The sequence below is a fragment of the Erigeron canadensis genome, chromosome 3 (genome assembly GCF_010389155.1).
Source record: "Erigeron canadensis isolate Cc75 chromosome 3, C_canadensis_v1, whole genome shotgun sequence".
NCBI lineage: Eukaryota > Viridiplantae > Streptophyta > Magnoliopsida > Asterales > Asteraceae > Erigeron > Erigeron canadensis.
In genome coordinates, this window is record NC_057763.1 from 4358822 (window position 1) to 4379151 (window position 20330).

General features: G+C 33.5%; 3 protein-coding genes across 3 annotated transcripts; all 3 read right to left on the reverse strand.

The window, feature by feature from the left end:
- Positions 1-5436: 5436 nt before the first annotated feature.
- Positions 5437-6537, reverse strand: LOC122591394. Its single transcript, XM_043763666.1, has one exon. It carries the CDS (start codon positions 6535-6537, stop codon positions 5437-5439), a length of 1101 nt encoding a protein of 366 aa, XP_043619601.1.
- A 5050-nt stretch (positions 6538-11587) lies between these two features.
- On the reverse strand, positions 11588-12881 carry LOC122591395 (protein ALP1-like). Its single transcript, XM_043763667.1, has 2 exons — positions 12282-12881; positions 11588-12187 (listed from the first exon to the last, which is right to left on the reverse strand). Exons 1-2 carry the CDS (start codon positions 12879-12881, stop codon positions 11588-11590), a joined length of 1200 nt encoding a protein of 399 aa, XP_043619602.1.
- Positions 12882-15157: 2276 nt separating this feature from the next.
- On the reverse strand, positions 15158-17963 carry LOC122594109 (R-linalool synthase QH5, chloroplastic-like; the record flags this gene model as incomplete). Its single annotated transcript, XM_043766581.1, has 7 exons — positions 15158-15454; positions 15663-15917; positions 16180-16318; positions 16458-16676; positions 16828-17230; positions 17351-17633; positions 17838-17963. Coding segments are annotated over 7 exons (1722 nt in total), but the record flags the coding sequence as incomplete, so codon positions are not given.
- Positions 17964-20330: the final 2367 nt, after the last annotated feature.

A 20330-nucleotide genomic window follows, 5' to 3' on the forward strand; every position in this document is an offset into this window, starting at 1 on the left:
GGTACCAGTGCCTTGCTTCAACGAGTGCAGTTGAGCAAAACTGCTTTGGATGTAATATGTAGGAAGAAATTTCTCCTTAAACCTCTTTTTCATCTTTTGGCCAGGTTTGAATCTTTTCTTTCCCAGTTTTTTCTCGCTGTAAGCAAACATTTGACCACCAAGTGGACGCATATTTACGAAGTTTTAGAGCGACAATCTTAACCTTATGTTCTTCTGTGGTCCGTTTATAATCAAAAACCCGCTCTATTGTTCGTAACCACTCGAAAAATTCATCCGGATCCAACTTACCATCATACTCAGTAATATCAACTTTGATGTCATTCGGATGCCAACCAGAATGTTCTCCACCCCCACCAGTGCCTGAACCGCTAGCGCCTCCCGAATTAACATCTTCATCGAACCTTTTATTTTGAGAAATAATCAGTTCTTGAACCTGATCCTGTAAAGCCTTCATCTGTTGTGTCATTTCCCTTCGATCAGTTTCTAAAGCTTCAGCAATCAGTTTCTTCAATTCGGTACTATTTCGGGTATCCATTCCCATAGCTTTGATACCAGATAATAGCAATTTGCTAATTAGTTTGATTCAAATTACCCGAAATTATAATGCTACGAAAATAACAATAATCACACTAGTTACAGGTACACCACTAGCTTGATTATTGAGTAGTTAACTAACCTCAGGATGCTCGATACAGACTCACCACGAGGCCCTGTGATTAGGTTTCCAAGATCACCTCTCAAATTACCGCTGAAATATTGAGATAGCAATGGAAAATACCCTTCGTAAAGAGTAACTATAATTGGAATAATTCAAGTCTGCCCTTCAATCTTTTCCAAAGTAGTACATAAAGATTCAGAAGAAAAAATACCCACTACATTACATGACCACGTGTTCCTAAACTTGTAGTTGACTAGAATAATAAAAAAGACTAATTCATAATTTACTAAATAATATCTAAAAGCATGGAAATAATATAAAAAGGACAATTTGGCCTCAATTGTTGGATTCTTTTATTGATTCTTCATTTTGGGCCAGAGTAACCCACTTCTGTTTTGGGCTTGAACTTCCACTTGAATCTTTGATTGAGCTGTTAGAATCGGGATTGATGTTCATTGAGTTAACAATATGTGTATTCCCATCACTTTGACTATCCATTTTCTTCTTAGTCATATATGTACGAAAACTTTTTAGAACCTGAGGGCATCTTTAACGTTAAGGACGTCTATAGGTGTTTTTTTAGTTGTCAGATTATATTAGTACAAATATTTTTTAATCCTTATAAATCTTTCGATTTTTTTAATTTTACCTTCAACCATACAAAATTGGTTACATATCTTTACATTTTTCTTCCGGAAAATGATTAATGTGCCTAAAATGTAGGCTTAATAGTATGCCTTATAATAAATGATTGACACATAACAAGATCAATAATACATATTAGGAAAGAGAAAAATGTGAAATTATTAGATAACAATGACTAACAAAGATTACAAAGACATAAAAAAGTAGAGAGTAAGAGGGTTCTTATATTATTGATATATCTAGTACTAATACAATGTCACTATTTATAGGGATCTAAGAACCTTATAATCATAAATGATTATAGGTTATGTACATGGATAGTCACACTATTAATATATATCATTTATAACACTCCCCCTTGACTATCCATTTCATACGCATGATGTTGCCTCGTTAAAAACCTTGCAAGTAAAACCCAGTGGGACAAAACCTTGCTAAGGGAAATAGAGTGCAGCGCGTATTTTCTCCCCCTGATGATAATCAGTTAAGCTCCTTGATTCGACGCATTCCAATCCCATGCACCAACTTCTTGAATGTAGAGGTCGGAAGTGATTTGGTAAACAAGTCTGCCAAGTTTTCGCTTGAATGAATTTGTTGGATGCTGATATCTCCATTCTTTTGCAGATCATGTGTGAAGAAGAACTTTGGTGAGATGTGCTTTGTTCTATCACCTTTGATGTACCCTTCCTTTAGTTGTGCAATGCATGTTGCGTTGTCTTCGTGTAAAATTGTCGGCCCTTCATCTCTCGAAGATATGCCACAAGACTCACGAATGTGTTGTATTACAGCCCTTAACCAAACACATTCTCGGCTAGCTTCATGAATCGCCAATAATTCTGCATGGTTTGACGATGTGGCTGTGATTGTTTGCTTTACAGAACGCCATGAAATTGCGGTGCCTCCACTTGTGAATAGATATCCAGTTTGAGATCGTCCAATGTGAGGATCAAATAAATACCCTGCATCTGCATAACCAACCAAACTTGTTTTCGATTGATTTGTAAAATACAAACCCATATCTTTTGTACCTTAAAGATATCGAAAAATTTGTTTTACCCCATTCCAATGCCTTCTTGTTGGGCATGAATTATATCTTGCCAATAAGTTTACCGAAAATGATATATCTGGTCGCGTATGGCTAGCAAGAAACATTAGTGCACCAATTGCACTTAAATACGGTATTTCTGGACCAAGAATTTCCTCCTCATCGCTCGGGGGTCGGAATTGGTCTTTCTCAACATCAAGCGACCTTACAACCATTGGGGTACTCAAGGGATGTGATTTTTCCATGTAAAATCTTTTCAGTACTTTCTCTGCATATGTTTCTTGATGCACAAGGATTCCACCCTTGAGATGTTCAATTTGTAACCCCAGACAAAATTTCGTCTTTCCTAGGTCTTTCATTTCAAATTCCCTTTTTAAATATTCAACCGCCCTTTGAAGCTCCCCCGGAGTTCCAATTATGTTCAAGTCGTCAACATATACGGCAATTATCACATATTCTGAACTTGACCTTTTCATGAAGATACACGGGCATACTGAATCATTTTTGTAACCTTCTTTCAATAAATACTCACTAAGGCGATTATACCATATACGCCCAGATTGTTTCAGCCCATATAATGATTTATTTAATTTAATTGAAAGTTGTTCTCGAGAACTTGATTTACATGAATTTGGCAATTTGAACCCTTCAGGGAGTTTCATGTAGATATCGGTATCAAGTGAGCCATAGAGATAGGTTGTTACAACATCCATTAGACGCAGATCAATCCCTTCTCGTATTACCAGACTAATAAGATAACGGAAAGTTGTCGCATCCACCACTGGAGAATATGTCTCCTCATAATCAATCCCAGGTCTTTGTGAGAATCCTTGTGCTACCAATCTTGCCTTGTATCGGACAATTTCATTTTTCTCATTACGCTTTCGTACAAAGACCCATTTATAGCCGACAGGATTTACACCTTGAGGTGTATGGACCACCGGTCCAAAAACTTCTCGTTTATTTAGGGAATCTAATTCTGCCTTGATTGCGTCTTTCCATTTTGGCCAATCATTTCTTTGTTTACATTCATCAACAGATTTTGGTTCTTGATCCTCATTGTTTTCCATTACTTCTAGCGCTACATTATATGAAAAACTATCATCGACGTCGATTTCATTTCGATTCCATACCTTCCTAGACATGATATAATTTATTGAGATCTCTTCATTTTCAGGTACCTGAGGTTCTTCGGGAACCATCATGTCTAGTGTCTCTCCAAGAGACTCCTTTTCCGGTGTTAACATTACCTCGACTTGACCATAGACATTATTTGCTCCTTTCTTCTTTCGAGGATTTTTATCTTTGGAACCGATTGGTCTACCACGTTTGAGACGTGGTTTTGACTCATTACCAACACGTGGTTGTCCCTCTGGGACACTTATTTTCATTGGAGCATTGGCAGCTGGTATATGTGACTTGGTCACTCTCTTTGGGTCAGTGAATGCGTCTGGTAATTGATTCGCTAATCCTTGTAAATGAATTATCCTTTGAACTTCTAGTTCACACTTTTAGTTCGAGGATCAAGATGAGATAATGATAATTCACTCCAAGTTATATTGTTATTTTTCAGTTGCTTTTCATCTCCCCCTAATGTTGGGAAAGTTAATTCAAGAAAATGACAATCAGCAAATCGAGCCGTAAACAAATCTCCTGTTGATGGCTCTTAATACTTAATGATTGATCGTGATTCATACCCAACATATATCTCTAACCTTCTTTGAGGTCCCATCTTTGTGCGTTGTGGTGGAGCGATAGGAACATATACAGTACAACCAAAGATCCTTAAATGGGAAATATCTGGTTCCTGACCAAAAACCAACTTTAATGGGGAGGAGGTATGGTAACTCGTTGGCCTGATGCGAATTAGTGCTGCTGCATGTAAAACTGCATGCCCCCAAGCAGTTACTGGTAGTTTTGATTTCATAATCATTGGCCTTGCAACCATTTGGATTTGCTTGATAAGTGATTCAGCGAGTCCATTTTGTGTATGTACATGAGGTACAGGATGCTCTACAGTTATCCCAATAGACATGCAATAAACGTTAAATGATTGGGATGTAAATTCACCAGCATTGTCCAACCGAATTTTCTTGATGGGGTAATCCGGGAATTGTGCTCTCAGCTTTATCAATTGAGCTAGTAGTCGTGCAAATGCCATATTACGACTTGATAGTAAGCATACATGTGACCATCTGGTTGATGCATCAATTAGGACCATAAAGTATCTAAATGGTCCGCTAGAGGGGTGTATAGGTCCACATATATCCCCATGTATCCTTTCCAAAAAACTCAAAGATTTTGTCCCCACTTTGACTGGTGATGGTCGGATAATTAACTTTCCCTGTGAGCATGCGACACATGTAATGTCTTTGGACTGAAGAATCTTCTGGTTCTTCAAAGAATGTCCACATGAATTTTCAATAATTTTTCGCATCATAACTGATCCGGGATGGCCTAGCCGGTCATGCCAAATGATAAAGTTTTCTTGGTCCATAAACTTCTGGTTTATGACCGCGTTTGATTCAACTACACTAATTTTAGTACAATACAAACCCGAGGCAAGTGCGGGTAATTTTTCTAACACATGCTTTTTACCCGAAATCACATTTGTAATTTGAAGGTACTCATCATCATTTTCACAAGTAGTCTCAAGATGATATCCATTTTGACGAATATCTTTAAAGCTTATTAGGTTTCTTTGAGATAATGGAGAAAATAATGCATTGTTAATTTTATGTGGAGTTCCATTTTGTAGAACAATATAAGTTTCTCCAAAACCTTCAATTAATTTGGATTTTCCAGATATAGTACCAACATTCGCCTCTTTCAAAGATAAATTAGAAAAATATCTTTTTTTCTTTAGAATTGTATGTGTAGAAGCATTGTCAATAAGACATCCATCTCCTCCATTAGTTAAATACTCCATGTGCTTCAAAAGAAAAATAAAGTTCCATAAATAAAGGATATACAAGTAATTAAAAAAAAATTATTCCATAACATGTTCCAAGTTTTCAAGACAAGACATGACAAATCTCAAACGAGAATGTCTTAACAAAACATAAAAGAAAATAACATAGCATAAATTCTAATCATCCATATTAAGGGAAAAGTTGGAGGCATCCAAATGGGTTGTATCAGCCATGACATTACCAAAATCAAAATTAGCTTGCTCGATAAGGAAATCATTATAATCCAGATTAGTTGCATTGGTGTTTTCTTTGGGAGCATCAACCCCATCTTTGTATGTGAAATTTGACTCTATCCCTTTTCCTTTGTCTTTGATTGATTGTTTATAAAGTTCTACCAAGTGTTTAGGTGTGCGACATGTACGAGCCCAATGGTTGTTGCCTCCACATCGATAGCATGTATTTGATGGGGTTCTATTTTTCTTTTTCCCTTTGTCATCATTGTTTTTCATTTCACTATCATGCAACTTTTGGTGGGTTCCCTTGTTTTTGAATTGAATACCTTGATAATTTCCTCGAGCATATCCACGCCCACGTCCACGACCACGACCATGACCACGACCACGATAATGGCCACGACCACGTCCTTGACTTCCACTTTGGCCATTATATGTTGCCACATTCGCTTCAGGGAATGGGGCTGCACCAACCGGACGGGCCTCGTGGTTTTTCATTAAGAGTTCATTATTTTGCTCGACCACAAGTAAACATGATATTAATTCACTATATTTGGTAAAGCCCTTTTCACGATATTGTTGTTGCAAGACAATATTTGAGGCATGAAAGGTGGAAAATGTTTTTTCCAACATATCCTCATCAGTAATATCAGCACCACATAAATTCATTTGTGATGTGATTCTAAACATGGCTGAGTTATACTCACTTATAGACTTAAAGTCTTGCAATCTTAAACTGTGCCATTCATGACGAGCATTTGGCAATATCACCGATTTTTGGTGGTCATACCTCGACTTCAAATTGGTCCATAGGACAAGTGGGTCTTTCACAGTGAGGTATTCATTTTTCAATGACTCATGGATATGATGGCGTAAAAATATCATTGCCTTTGCTTTATCTTGGGCACTAGTCGTATTTTCTTCTTTAATTGTATCCCCAAGATTGTTAGCATCCAAATGGATTTCGGCATCCAATACCCATGACAAGTAATTTTTCCCAGTGATATCTAGTGCCGCAAACTCAAGTTTTGCAAGATTCGACATGATTAACTATATTAAATAAACATACATGGATTAATATATGTTATTGAGATTGTAACAAGCGAATATAAAACTCGAAGACAGTTAGTACGTATGTAAATCAAAGATGAAACAAGTTGATAATATATATGGTATAACCTTTCAGATAACCTCTGTGATAGATAAAAATAAGTTATAACATATTAACATGTACACCATATATTACTAGTTCATTGTAAAATATTGTTTAGGGACTTTACAAAAAAAATGGCTTTTGGATTTTGACGGTGGATTCTAATGCATGTGGACCCTACCCTAAATTACGAGTATTAATATACAAAAATAAACGTGCATGCTTGTAAAAACAAAATTTAATACTATAAAGGAAATTGAAAACCAACAATAACACGCATCTTTTCATATTCGTTGTGAAAGCAACTAAAAATGTATTGTAACCATGTCTTCAACAAAATTCCCAGTACTATTATTTTTATTTTATTTTACTTTACTATTATGTTTCTTTATAGAAAATATGCCTACCAAAAAAAAACCATTGTGATGATCTTTAGTTCAAAAAAAAAAGATCAAGAATTATATTGCAATATGAGTTATTTTAGTAGGATAAAAGAAGACAAAATACCTTTCTAACACAACCCAGTATCATATGAATTATAATACGGATCATGTTTGAAAGATTAAAGATAATGATGATTTAGACTATATTCTATACCTTAAGATGATGGGATCTTAATCGAAGAGCAAGTCGTGCTGATAACGTATTAGATAACAATGACTCAGAAAGATTACAAAGACATAAGAAAGTAGAGAGTAAAAGGGTTCTTATATTATTGATATATCTAGTACTAATACAATGTCACTATTTATAGGGATCTAAGAACCTTATAATCATAAATGATTATAGGTTATGTACATGGATAGTCACACTATTAATATATATCATTTATAACAGAAATTTATATGTTAAAAATTGAATAGATTAGACATATTTATTAAGCATGTTCATCATTATCCTTTCCATTATCACCAATTATTTAAAAGATTCTACAAACTTCTAAAAACATGTCTAAGCTTAGTCGAAGATATATATTCTATGAATACCCATGGAGAAACATGTTTGGGCGTTATGGAAAAAAAAAATAAACATCGATGTGAAAGAATGTGTAAAATACCCCATTGATGATATAACATTATTTACACTCATGTTTTTAATTAAAAACACTCTTGCATGTATACCTTGTATCCTTCAAGTTTCAAGTATTTTTGAAGTATTAAAATTAATAAAATTAAACCAATCGAAATATTTGAAATATAGTTCAAGTTCCACCGCATATAAAAATGAACACTCATTATTTAATATCGCTAAGAATTTTTTACTTTATAAAAATATTAGATTAAACCCATACGTTACATGATAAATAATTTATCATTTCTGTAAAAATTTGTTAAAAATAAATAATGCATCTTTTAAATTGAAAATTATAAGAATACAATATTGTTTATTACAACATATTAAAATACCTGTTCTAATTTGTTAGATTTTGAATTTGAATATTTTAAGTTTTTCACATTTTTTTGGTCCAAAAATTTTCTAATTATAAGATTGGTCAAACAAAGTCAACTGTAAAAAAACAAATTAGTCGAGTCGAGTTCGTTTCTTTCAAAAGCCACGTGTCGTGCATGTGAAGTATCAAAATCGTATATTAAGAAAAATAATTGATAGAAGAATGCATCTATTTTTATACATATCATTATTATTTAATTATAGGATGAGAACCATGACAACCGTTAATTTTTAATTAGTTTTTATTAGTTTTTTTCATTTTATATAGTTTATTTATTTATAATTTCTTCTTTTGAACAGAAAACTATTTTAAAAATTACCAACAAACTAAAAATAAACGACGAATATATTTTTTTTTTTTGTACGATGTGATGACATCCCCTTGGATTAAAGGGATAAAAAACAAGGTCTGACGCCCAATCCTATTTTATAATATTCTAGGTATTTTACCCCGCGCGATGCGTGGCTAGTTAAAAAAGTTATTTTATGCATTAGTAAATAGTTCATCTACAGGTTTATCTTGTGGAAATCAATTATGCTATAGTTCATGCCTTCATGGTTAATTCCTGGAACATTCTGATTACCTTTTATCTTTTCTGACATCACAATCGATATCACAGTCACTTAACCTTCTTTGGTGACCAATTAATAATTAATAACTCAATTAATCTTAAAATTACATGTTTTTATTAAATCAATTTGAGAACTTACACAACAGTTAATTAACCATGATAACAGTTAATAATTAATATGTCAAGTAATCTTAAAATTACATGTTTTTGTTAGATCAATATGAGAACTTACACAGCAGCTAATTCAACCATGATATACTTGTAAAAAACAGTTTAAAAAAAATAAATAAATGAATTAAAAACTTACAGATTTCGAGCAAAAAAGAGATACGGAAGGAGAAGATAATTTCAAAAACTCTTGATCGATATATATAAGATGAACAGTGATGTATTTTTTGCGTAAAAGATATCATATTCCAAATTATAAAGATTTGAATTCCTATAATATAAGGGTTTATATAATTTGAAAGATTAGATCTTATAAGAAAAGAAGATATATATGTGATGAATATATACGGGATATAGATCTATGAATATGTATCTATGCAATTAGAATTATATCTATTTTTTTAATTTAATTTAATTTATGATTATTATTATTGGTACATTGAAAAAGAAAATAATTGCCAAAGAATATGATACAATGTATAAAAATGCTGAACTACTTTGTCGCCTATGGTGTACTACTTTTTCGCCGTTTTCTATTTGGACGGTTTGTTTGTCTTTTGTTTTTTTTTAACCTTTTTTTAATATATAATCAAATTTATCACTTTTTTTATCATGAAATAATAAGGAAATGTATGAGAATGACACAAAAGTTTTAATCCTAGGTGGTATTTTTATAAAATATGTTTTATTTTTTAAAACCCTTTAAAATTCTTAAGATTCCTACTGTTTTAATAATTATATAGATATAGATATCTAGTTATCTACCAATAACTATCCAATCATCATAAAATTAAAAATCAGCTGTACACTAAAAATTCGTTTTCCTAAAAATTTAGTTGATTCTCCTGTATATTATGCCCTCCTGATTTTCCTAAAAAATTGTTTCATCACATAAGAAAATTTAAGAGTAAATGGGTTAACAAAGTGGATGGTGTTTTTTCAGTGTCCCGGTTCACTGCCTGTGCAGCGTGGTTCATCCATGCAATAAGAATGACGTCTGTGATTAAGTTTTGAATATTAACAACCAAAATCGAAGCCATCACTATTGTGCAAATCTTAAAACGTAAGCTTTTAAAAGGGGTAATGCTACATTGTTTGTTTCATAACCAACCAACTAAATAAATACATATTGTATGTATTTTTAGTTGCCTAAGACTTTAGAAAGTAATCGGAAACATCAACAATAAAAAAAATAACTACAAAGAAATGAAATTTCAAAGTATTTATCATTCAATTCAAATACAGATTACGTGAAAAAAATATTTCAGTCGTATAGTTCACAACATTCTAATATAACTTGCATTGAAAAGACTACTTTAAAGGTGAAAGCATTTATCGTAACACTTACGATTAAACATGGTGACAGTAAACGTATCTTAATTCTAAGATGGGAAGCCTCATGGTAGTTCTAGGATTAGCTGAAAATCATTCATGTGATACCGTCAAGGCTGTTCGAATAATATTTATTACTTTAGATGTTCACTTGTTTAAGGAGTTTTTAGATAGATCATGATCATATGACTTCAACACAATTTAAGCCAAACAATAAAAGTGTGGTCTCCAATAATAAGATATCCAATCAAAAACTAACTCCAACGATGAAATACTTGAAAAACCCAATATAAATTGAGTAATAATTAATCAATTAAAAAGTTACATATGTATGTTAAATCAAAATAAGAACTTACACAACGAACAACTAATTCCAACCATGATATACTTGTAAAAACAATTAAATTACACAGCAAATGAAAATAAGAACTTACACAACGAATAACTAATTCCAACCATGATATACTTGTAAAAACAATTAAATTACACAACAACTAATTACAATCATGATATACTTATAAAAAGACAATTAAAAAAAATAATCTAAAAACTTAGAGATTATTTATGTTATATGAAAAAAAAGATAATCTCAAAAACTCTTGATCGATATATTTATAGAATGAACATTGGTGTTTGTTTTGAAAAATGATATCATGTTCCTAGTTATAAAGATTTAAGTTCCTATAATATAAAGGTCTATTGAATTTCAAAGATTGGATATATACGGACTATGTTATTTATATTACATATTATTATTGTTAGAGACAAAAAAAAAAAAAATAATTGCCAAAAAGATTAATATAATGTCCCATGTCTAACCATTTTTTCATTTTGAGTGTGACGATTTGTTTCACCTTTTCTGTGTTTTATATTTTTTATCTCCTTTTATTCCATTATTTTATTTATATTCTATAGGTAAAATATTGTAAAGAATATATGAGGATGTCACATAAGCCATCATCTTACATGGCAATCTTATAAGAAGGGTATGATTTTTAGAACCTTTAGAATCGTCCGGTTAACTACTGTTTTAATAATTATATAGATTTAATTTTTCGCCCCAGATTAGCATTCTTTAGCGTTTTAGATTTGAAATTTAAGGGTTAGTCATTAGGGGGGGCGGAGTGGATATGGGGGAATTTATCAACCCTCCCAAATTCCACCAATAAAATCCTTACAACTCAATTTAACCTTCCAACCCTCTCAATCAACCCTCCCAACCCTTTTTACTGGCGGCCGATAAATTCTCAACCCTCCCAAATTATTATTTTTTTCTTTTTTCTTTTTTTTTATAACTTAAACAATTTAACAATAATACCTAACATTTTATTTAATATTTAAAAAACATAACATTACATAAACTAGTAAAAGAAAAATACGATGCAACATTTTTTTAAAAAACTAAATAAACTACATAATACTAAATCAAATCCTCGATCGGTGGTTGTTGAGCTGCTGGGTCATCGAGGTATGCCAAATCCACCGTCGATACATGCTCCGTTAAATCATACCGAAGACGATGATGGACGTTTTCGTCATGTAACTCTCGTAGAACTCTAGGATCGTAAGCTGCAGGCACCGGTGGATCTATTATATGAACCGGTGAGATAGCCCTCCCGTCGTCCTTTATGATCATGTTATGTAATATACAACATGTGTCGACGACTTTCCCTATCTTCTCCTTATCCATAATCTGGATTGGACGTTTCAAAATCTTCCATTTTCCCTTAAGCACCCCAAAAGCCCGTTCTGCATCTTTTCTCGCCGCCTCCTGCACTCGCTTGAATTTCACTTCCTTTGGATCAACTGGATGCGGATACGCTTTTACAAACGTAGACCACTTAGGATATATTCCATCAGTAAGCAAATACCCACGTCTGTACAAGCGGCCGCGTAAAGTGAATGACGTGTTCGGAGCCGTTCCATTTCTAGTAGTATCATACAACGGCGACCGATTCAACACATTAATGTCGTTGTTTGATCCGGGAGGACCAAAAAAACGAATGTCAAATCCATAAATCTTGTGACGCAACAGCTTCAATCATGATAGTCGGCACTTTGTGATCCCCTCGCGTGTATTGCCCTTTCAAGCCTCTAGGACAATTCCTCCATACAACATGCGTACAATCAAGGCTACCGAGCATACCGGGCAGATGGTGTCGCGCCTCATGCTCATTGTACAGCAAGGCGACGTCGTGGGATGTCGGTTTGCACAAATACTCCCGCTTGTACAAATGAATAACCGCGTCACAAAAATACTCGAGAGTTTCCCGGCTTGTTCTTTCGGCCATACATAGATAATCATCATAGTTGTCCGCCGGTTCACCCGTTGAAAGTAGTTTAATTGCCGACGTGCATTTTTGAATCGGCGAGAAACTCTTTTTTCCCCTCGCGTCTACTCCATCTCGAAAATACGGGAAAGTAGCTTCAATGTCGGCGACAATCTTCAAAAACAAACGTTGGCTCATACGGTAGCGATGGCGAAACCAACGCTCCCCAAACTTTGGGTTTTCGCCGAAGTAGGCGCGCATGAGTTTGCTATGCGCGGCTTCTTTCTCGCGATCGATATAGGTTCGGCTTTCACGAGAGCTTCCCGAGTCTTCAAGTTCTTCTATTTCGTTGATCGCGTTTTGAAAAAAATCAAACGTACTACCGATAGATAATTGGGGAAACGGAGGTGGGATGATAAGTTCATCGGAAGAACTTGAAGACATTTTTAGGTGAAAAGGTTTTTGGGTTTGAATAGATATATGTTTTTGTTTGAGTTTTTGAAGTTAAATTGGTAGATGTATGTATATATATATATATATATATAGATGTAAAATAAAGAAAAGGAGTTTCTTAAAATAAAAAAACAGAGCCAACGGCTCTTTTTTTCTTCCTGGGCCCACTTGTAGACGCTCCCATGTGCTTCTCTCTCCATTTATCAACAAAGGGTATATTATCCTCCCATTAACCCTCTTAACCATAAATTTACAAGTGGTGGTGGTATGCTTCCCAAGGCTGGCCCATAAATTCTCATAAATCCCTCCCACTCCCCCCCTAGTCTGAAATTAAATTCTAAGCCTAAAACTCATATTGTTTGATGATATATTTTCAAAAATTTTTTTTTATGACAAGTTTTTTTTAAATATATAAATGTCAATTTTAATATAGAATATCTATCTCACTTAATAAATGAAATATAGGTGTAAAATATCTTAATATTTTTTTTTTTGTAAATTACACGAATGATATTTGAAATATACACAAAATTATGGTTTTGATACTTTATGTGCAATATGACACGTAGCTTGACTTAACGACCAATAGACAGCCGTCAGCGATAAGTATAATTAGTGTAAGTTTTTGACAACAATATTGAGTATGTCTTGGCCGGTAATTTTGTAAATTGTAGATATTGCCAGTGTAATTTCGAACAAACCTAAGATATAATGTTTACATTAGTCTGTACGCTTGTGATTAAAAAGATATAAATAGAAAAGGTACGTGATTGATCCCTTTAGCACGCTAATTGTCGAGTCGATATGTTTAATTAGGTACCAACTTGCACATAAATATTAAATAGAAAATAAAAAAGTACAGAAAAGAACACCTTATACATCACTGGATTGGACAAACGCAAAGTATTTCAATGTTTATTGTATACACAAGGGTGGTGGTGCTTATTAGGGGTGTTCATTCGGTCGGGTTTTGGGAGAGTAGAGTTATTCGGTTTGGCTTAATTGGTTTTTTAATAATTAATAAACCACCCAATACCCAATCCATATATGTGGCCACCCAATCCAAACCACCCAAATAAAATTCAGGTTATTTGGTTGGGTTTTGGATTACCCAAATAAAAACCGCTTTCAGACTTTGATTCAATATATTTGAATAATCATAAAAACCGAATTTCAATGCACACCATTTTATTTATTCATGCAAGGTTATTGAAATAAATACGTGTATTTTTACTTTTAGGTTTAACGTATTTACAAAATTAGAGTTGTATTTATGTCATTTAGATTAAGTTATTATAGTTTTTATTAAATGTTAAATGCTTAATCGGGTTTCGGTTGGACCCCAATTGTAATTTATCTAAACCAAAACCGAACCATTTAACGACTTCTTTAATCGGTTTCACCCAAACACCAAATCAAATCCGAATAACCCTATCCAAATAATACACATGTCAAATGGATTGAGTGGGTTATTTGGTTAATCCAAATAATGAACACCCCTAGTGCTTATAAGTGTCCATGGCTTGCGTCTTGAAACCATAGGACGCTGGAAGCTTATTGACACCCATCCTCCTTGTGGTGCGTCTTTCTGTCGGAGTCCACACGAAGAAGTGCAAGGACGGAAGGAGGTGGGGTCGGCTGAAGTTTTTTGTTTTGTTTTATATATGTGTAGTGTATAGTATGTGTATATATGTGTATTTGTATGTGTGGGATAAATTATAAAATAATTGATGATGTGTAACGAAGTTCTGAGAAGCTCTTGCTTATAGATAATGAGTGTCCTGAGGGGAGTCATGGGTTATGTGATGCTGATGTGGCAGAGAAAAAACTCCAAAAAGCTGACCCTTTTTAAGCACTGGCCTAAAGATATATAAAGGTTTAGTTAATTTTTTTTTTGGTAAAGGATACCCCGATTAATATATTATAACAACATTTAATAGTTGAGTACAAGTAATGTGGCTATAGTTCATACACATGACATGCCATGAATATGTATACTAGCAACCAATTACACAACATTAATAGTTGAGTACAAGTAATGTGGCTATAGTTCATAAACATGACATGCCATGAATATGTATACTAGCCTAAGAGCAACCAATTACACAACATTACAAACTAGCACAACCAATTAAACAACCATTACAAAGTGGCAAGAAAACAAGATTAATATCAATGATTGACATCTAGTATAACTTTAGATAAAACAAAGTCCAAGAGTACTCCATGCATCTCCAATGAAGATTTCACAAGATTGTTGCAGAATCTTAGATTGGATTGACAAGGAGCGATAAGATATGAGTTTTAGTGACATCCGGACGTCCACCATGGCCATCTGCTTCATGGTACATAAATTGCGCCATCCTACCAAAGTTCGCGGCACAGTTGGCAAATTCCTTTAGATACAGAGATTTAGCCGTACCCCCAATAAGTTCTTTGTTAAGTTTCTTCCATGTCTCCAAGATCAACATTTGCACATATGCTCTTGCTTCTTCTTCAGTTGCCCCATTCTCATGCATGTAGCACTGGATCGATGTCGGAACATCCCCTCTTTCCATTTCACCCTTAGTTAAGAAAACAAGAGGAGGATTCAAATTTCTTACTATTGATAATAACTCATATATAACGCGACATCATTCAGATAAATTGGTATGTGAAGAGTTTTTCACCCAACTTCATATTTACTGTCGAGTTGAAGATAAAGATTCCACAGGTCAAACTTTATAAGACATATAAAGATGAAACGAACAGAGGAAGTAAATATATAGTTACCGAGGATGTTCCCAAGTCATCAGCGAGTCGCAAGATTAAAGCAGAGTAGCGAACCATGTTCTCGGTTTTCTCCATGTTTTGCAAAACTTCTTCAGTTGAACAAGTTTCTAATGGTAACGAAAAGTTAATATGCATGAGATTTAAAGGAACTGCAATCGTAACCGAAGCATTTTCCAAGTACTGTTCGAGCGTTGGCATATGTCCATTGTGGTACCACTTTGCTTCCACAAGGTATCCCTTGCATAAATCTTCCCACTACAAAAGTTATATTTGCATTACTAATTTTATGCGCGCATATGTTATAACTATATATATATATATATATATATATGGGAAGTGATATTCGTACCACTATCTTTGATTATTGTACCACAATGTACATATTGTATAGCTGACAGTACAAGTCGGAAATGCACAGTTGTGGTACATATATCAATCAAAATAAGTGGTACGAATATCACTTCCCTATATATATATATAGTTAAAGAGAGAAGTGATCGATGGATTAGTTACGTACTGCTTTCACAACGTAAGGAAGGATGACGAATCCTGAGTCAGTAAACGTTTCATATGCGATCTCATTTATGGTGTTATGGAGTACAAAGAAACATGTTTTCATATAGTCGGGGAGTTCTTGGATCACATTGATATCCCATCTAGTTATTAAGTATAAGAAAAAAAAAAGTACGCATTTAGATCAATCTAATGAAAGATTAATTAATGTACATATCTAGTAAATGAATCCGGCCAAGAAATTGAAAGTAGGTGAATAATTGGTTTTAATAATTGGTTAACCTGCCAACGACTTTAGTAAATTGTTCAAGTTCTTCCAAACTACCATACACATCATACACATCATCAATGGTTGTAATCATGGCAATAGCCATTGTTAATGTTCTTCTTAGATTGCTAAATTCAGGACGATAGTTGAGACCAATTGTCCATAGAAAACTCTCCGCCAACCGATCTCGAGCAAAGGTCAGCTTCCTATCCCAACTTGTATTATTCCACCATCTGCAAATTAATTAATTTATTAGAGGTTTGAATAAAAAAAAATTATAAAAGTTTCGTTGATATGTATTATATATTAGTAGGAAAAAATGAATATAAGGTTGTTTAGCAGCCTTATATTACCATCTCTTTATAAGTATTAATTAATATATACCTTGATGCATATTTCAAATCTTCTTGGTGAATTGCTTGGAGCATGTTGTAGTCCAATCTGGCAAACTCAAGCAACATGGGATTCATATCGGTTCTAATCGCATAAGCCTCAATAAACCATTTTGATTCTACCCTTGCAACCCTCCATTGAAGTGGTAAAGCCAATGCATGACTTATTAAGGACGAAATATATCGATCATCAATAATAATGTTGTCTAGATGACTAATATTAATTGCATTCAAATATTTTGTTGTGACATCTCTAGCATCATCCAATATATATTCACCATCTACCGAAAGATAAGACGCCTCGTACAAGTTAAGCATACAAACAACATATTCTTCATTCAAGTGTCCCTTGCCGACGATACCAATTGTTGTATCCTTCATATCCCCAAAAATCTCTACTCGATCGATATAGCCAAATACAATTATAAATACACATATCAGAATATTTTTCAGGGTTAGTTGTCAATTAAATTAAACTAGCTAGTACAATATAATATATAACGATTTATACGTACCTTGAGGGATATGATATCCATGTTGTCTCAAGAGCCTAAAACCAAGGGATTTAAGATTTAAATCCATGTCAATCCACTTTTCAGGACTTTTGTAGTAGCATTCATACATATCTTCCAAGGCATTGCTTATTTCATTTACAAAATGATATGCTATGCCAAGTCGCTCCAAATAATCAATCAAATTAAGCATGCTTAATGGATTCTCGGACTTTAAATTTTCGTTGTCAATCAAAGTCCGTACTTCTTCTTTCAGAACTTCTGATCTTGCCATGCACTCCTCTCCCTATGTATACATGCCAATTACAACAAAGTACGCATACATTATTAATCAAAAAATCGATTATACGTTGATATGTAGATAGTCGCTATATATCTCAAAGAAATTAAAAGCTAAATTGAACGAAATCAAAAGTATAAACTAATTAATGAAATTTTGTAGATCAAATATTGCTAAAAACGACGTAAAATACATATATGCATGGTATACCGTATATACGCTGGTTAGCGATTGGAGATGATCGTAAGACCATAATGTGGGTGGATAGTTTCCTGATCTTCTAGTAATTTTTGGGGTTGTTTCAACAGCCATGACTTTGGTTTTTGGTGATGTATATAATTGTCAAAATTTGAACTTTGGTTAAAATAAAAAAAAAATATTAGCTTTTATATCAAAAAACCATCCCTTTAAAAATATAGTTAGTGAACAATTATTATTCTCTTTATCTTAATTAAATAAACTCTATTTAATAAAACACATTTATTGGAAGTATAGATACAGGGAGATAAAAATCCAAAACATGAATAATGGGCTGGGATGGGACTTTCAAGACCAGTATGTGGAATCGGCTGTAGATTGTTATTAATACACTGGTCCATGGGCTGGGAACCGGTGTGAACTCGGGGAACCGGTGGTCGAACAGTGAACCAGTCAACCGGTTGCTGACTGTTGGTTGACTTGAGCTAAAAAAGATTCTAAATTGCGGTGATGTCCACGGAATATGGTTGACTTGAGCTAAAAAAATTCTAAATTGCGGTGATGTCCACGGAATTGCACCACGTTACTCATAACCTCTGCCTAGAACACATTGCGGGTAATTTCTACCGGAGTTGCGACACATTGTCAGTGATCTCTGCCGGAATCTAGTTCACATCGGGGTTGACTCACATGAGAGAGGTGCGATATCTTTGTCGGAGTTGCAATACGTTGCCCGTGTTTACTTCTTATTGGGGTTTTTGATGTATTTATATTTATATTATGATTTTTTATATGTAGTATATATATATATATATATATTTTATTAGACTTATAATGTTACCCGGTTCTTTAATTCGGTTCAACCGAACCAACCGATCCGACCAGTGACCAGTAAAAAAACCGGTCTCCTTCCAGTCTGGTTATGAAAACATTGTTAGAAAGTGTTGTATTTTATATAATATTGATTATAAAACAACACGTTTATATTAAATGTTGCATTTTAGTAATGCAACACTTTGTAAAAGTGTTGCAATTACATAAACCTAACGGGTGTGTATATTTTCAGTAGTTGGTCTCTAATTATTCAAATTTCTTTATAATAAAATCTCTATAGTTACCGTACATCGTACGGGTATTAGGACTAGTATAATATATAATATATATTTTATTGTGTATATTATATTTTATATAAAAGATTGAGATATATAAAAATTGCAAAGATATAACATTACTCGATATAAACTTACTGAAATATTAGTGTGATGTGTTAGAACTAGAATTAAAACTAGTATAATATAAGGCTAAGTGCGTCGAAATGCAGTTAACTAATCCTGAAAAGTCAAGAGTCCCATAGTAAACAAAAGTTACCGGGTAAGAAGTTAGTCGGTCACCACTTTCACGTTGACTGCTTACGTGACATGCACACAATAACTTTTTGGGATTAGTTTATGCACACAATAAAAAATATATATGAAAATAAACAAGTTTTATGTGAAGTAAACGAGTCCACATCCGTTTTATATTCACAATAAACATAATTTCTTGTTGAATACAATAAAGCCGATCTAGAGTTCGTACACACAATAACTTTTGGTGATTAGTTGATGTAACAACCGTACTTTTAATATTATATATGTGCTAGTTAGGTTGTTTACGTTCCCGCAAGCCCTAGTTATACTTGAAGCTAGTAGGTAATGCCCCAAATTAGTAATCTAAAGCTAATGATATGTAAAAGAATTTCCCAATGAAAGTACCTCGGAACAAAAATTTTTAGAGGTGATCAATCGATACGATAATAATAACTTAAGGCTCATAAATTGAGATACCAGTCAAAATTTCTTATGGATTGCCCAACAAATCAAAAATAAAACCAAATCAAGAGGATATGATCATGATAAATAAAATTTTCAACTAAAAATATAATTGGACGTATTATGTACGTAAAAGCGTCGAAAACTTAATAAGTAAGCATATAAGCTTAAAAATTAATACAAATTTACAACCAATGACCTATGTAACCAACTAAAAATACAAAAATATATCCACACACATAAATATACATGACTTACACACACATATACATATTCCTAACTAAAACAACTAATTACTTATATTTTACTAACAAAACACTTACAAATTAAATCCACACTTAACATACACCTACACTTATACTTATACAACAAGATTTTATATAAAAAAAAAAAAAGTAAAACCCCTCTAAATCCCCCCCATGAGGCCGCCCCCCCCCCCCTTCACACACATACATCCCTCCATTTCAAATTTTGCATGCCTTAAGTCTTGGAACTCACCACTCCAACACACACTACACTCCCATTTCACACACACTAATAAATTCTCTCTCAAAAACACTCTTCTTCTCTCCCTTTTCTCTCTCTTTTTCGGCAGCCAAGAAAACAAGAAGAAAACCAACAACAATCAACCTAAATACTTGATAATAATAAGGGTTTAAGTTAGGCTAAGCAAGGGTTGGATTAAGCTATAGTT

Excerpts from the sequence above, each read along its gene's own strand:
- LOC122591394 (XM_043763666.1), bottom strand. The coding sequence starts at position 6,537 with ATGTCGAATCTTGCAAAACTTGAGTTTGCGGCACTAGATATCACTGGG.
- LOC122591395 (XM_043763667.1), bottom strand. The coding sequence starts at position 12,881 with ATGTCTTCAAGTTCTTCCGATGAACTTATCATCCCACCTCCGTTTCCC. Across the intron at positions 12,188-12,281 it reads GCCTTGATTGTACGCATGTT|ATTTATGGATTTGACATTCG; the intron begins GTATGGAGGAAT and ends TTGCGTCACAAG.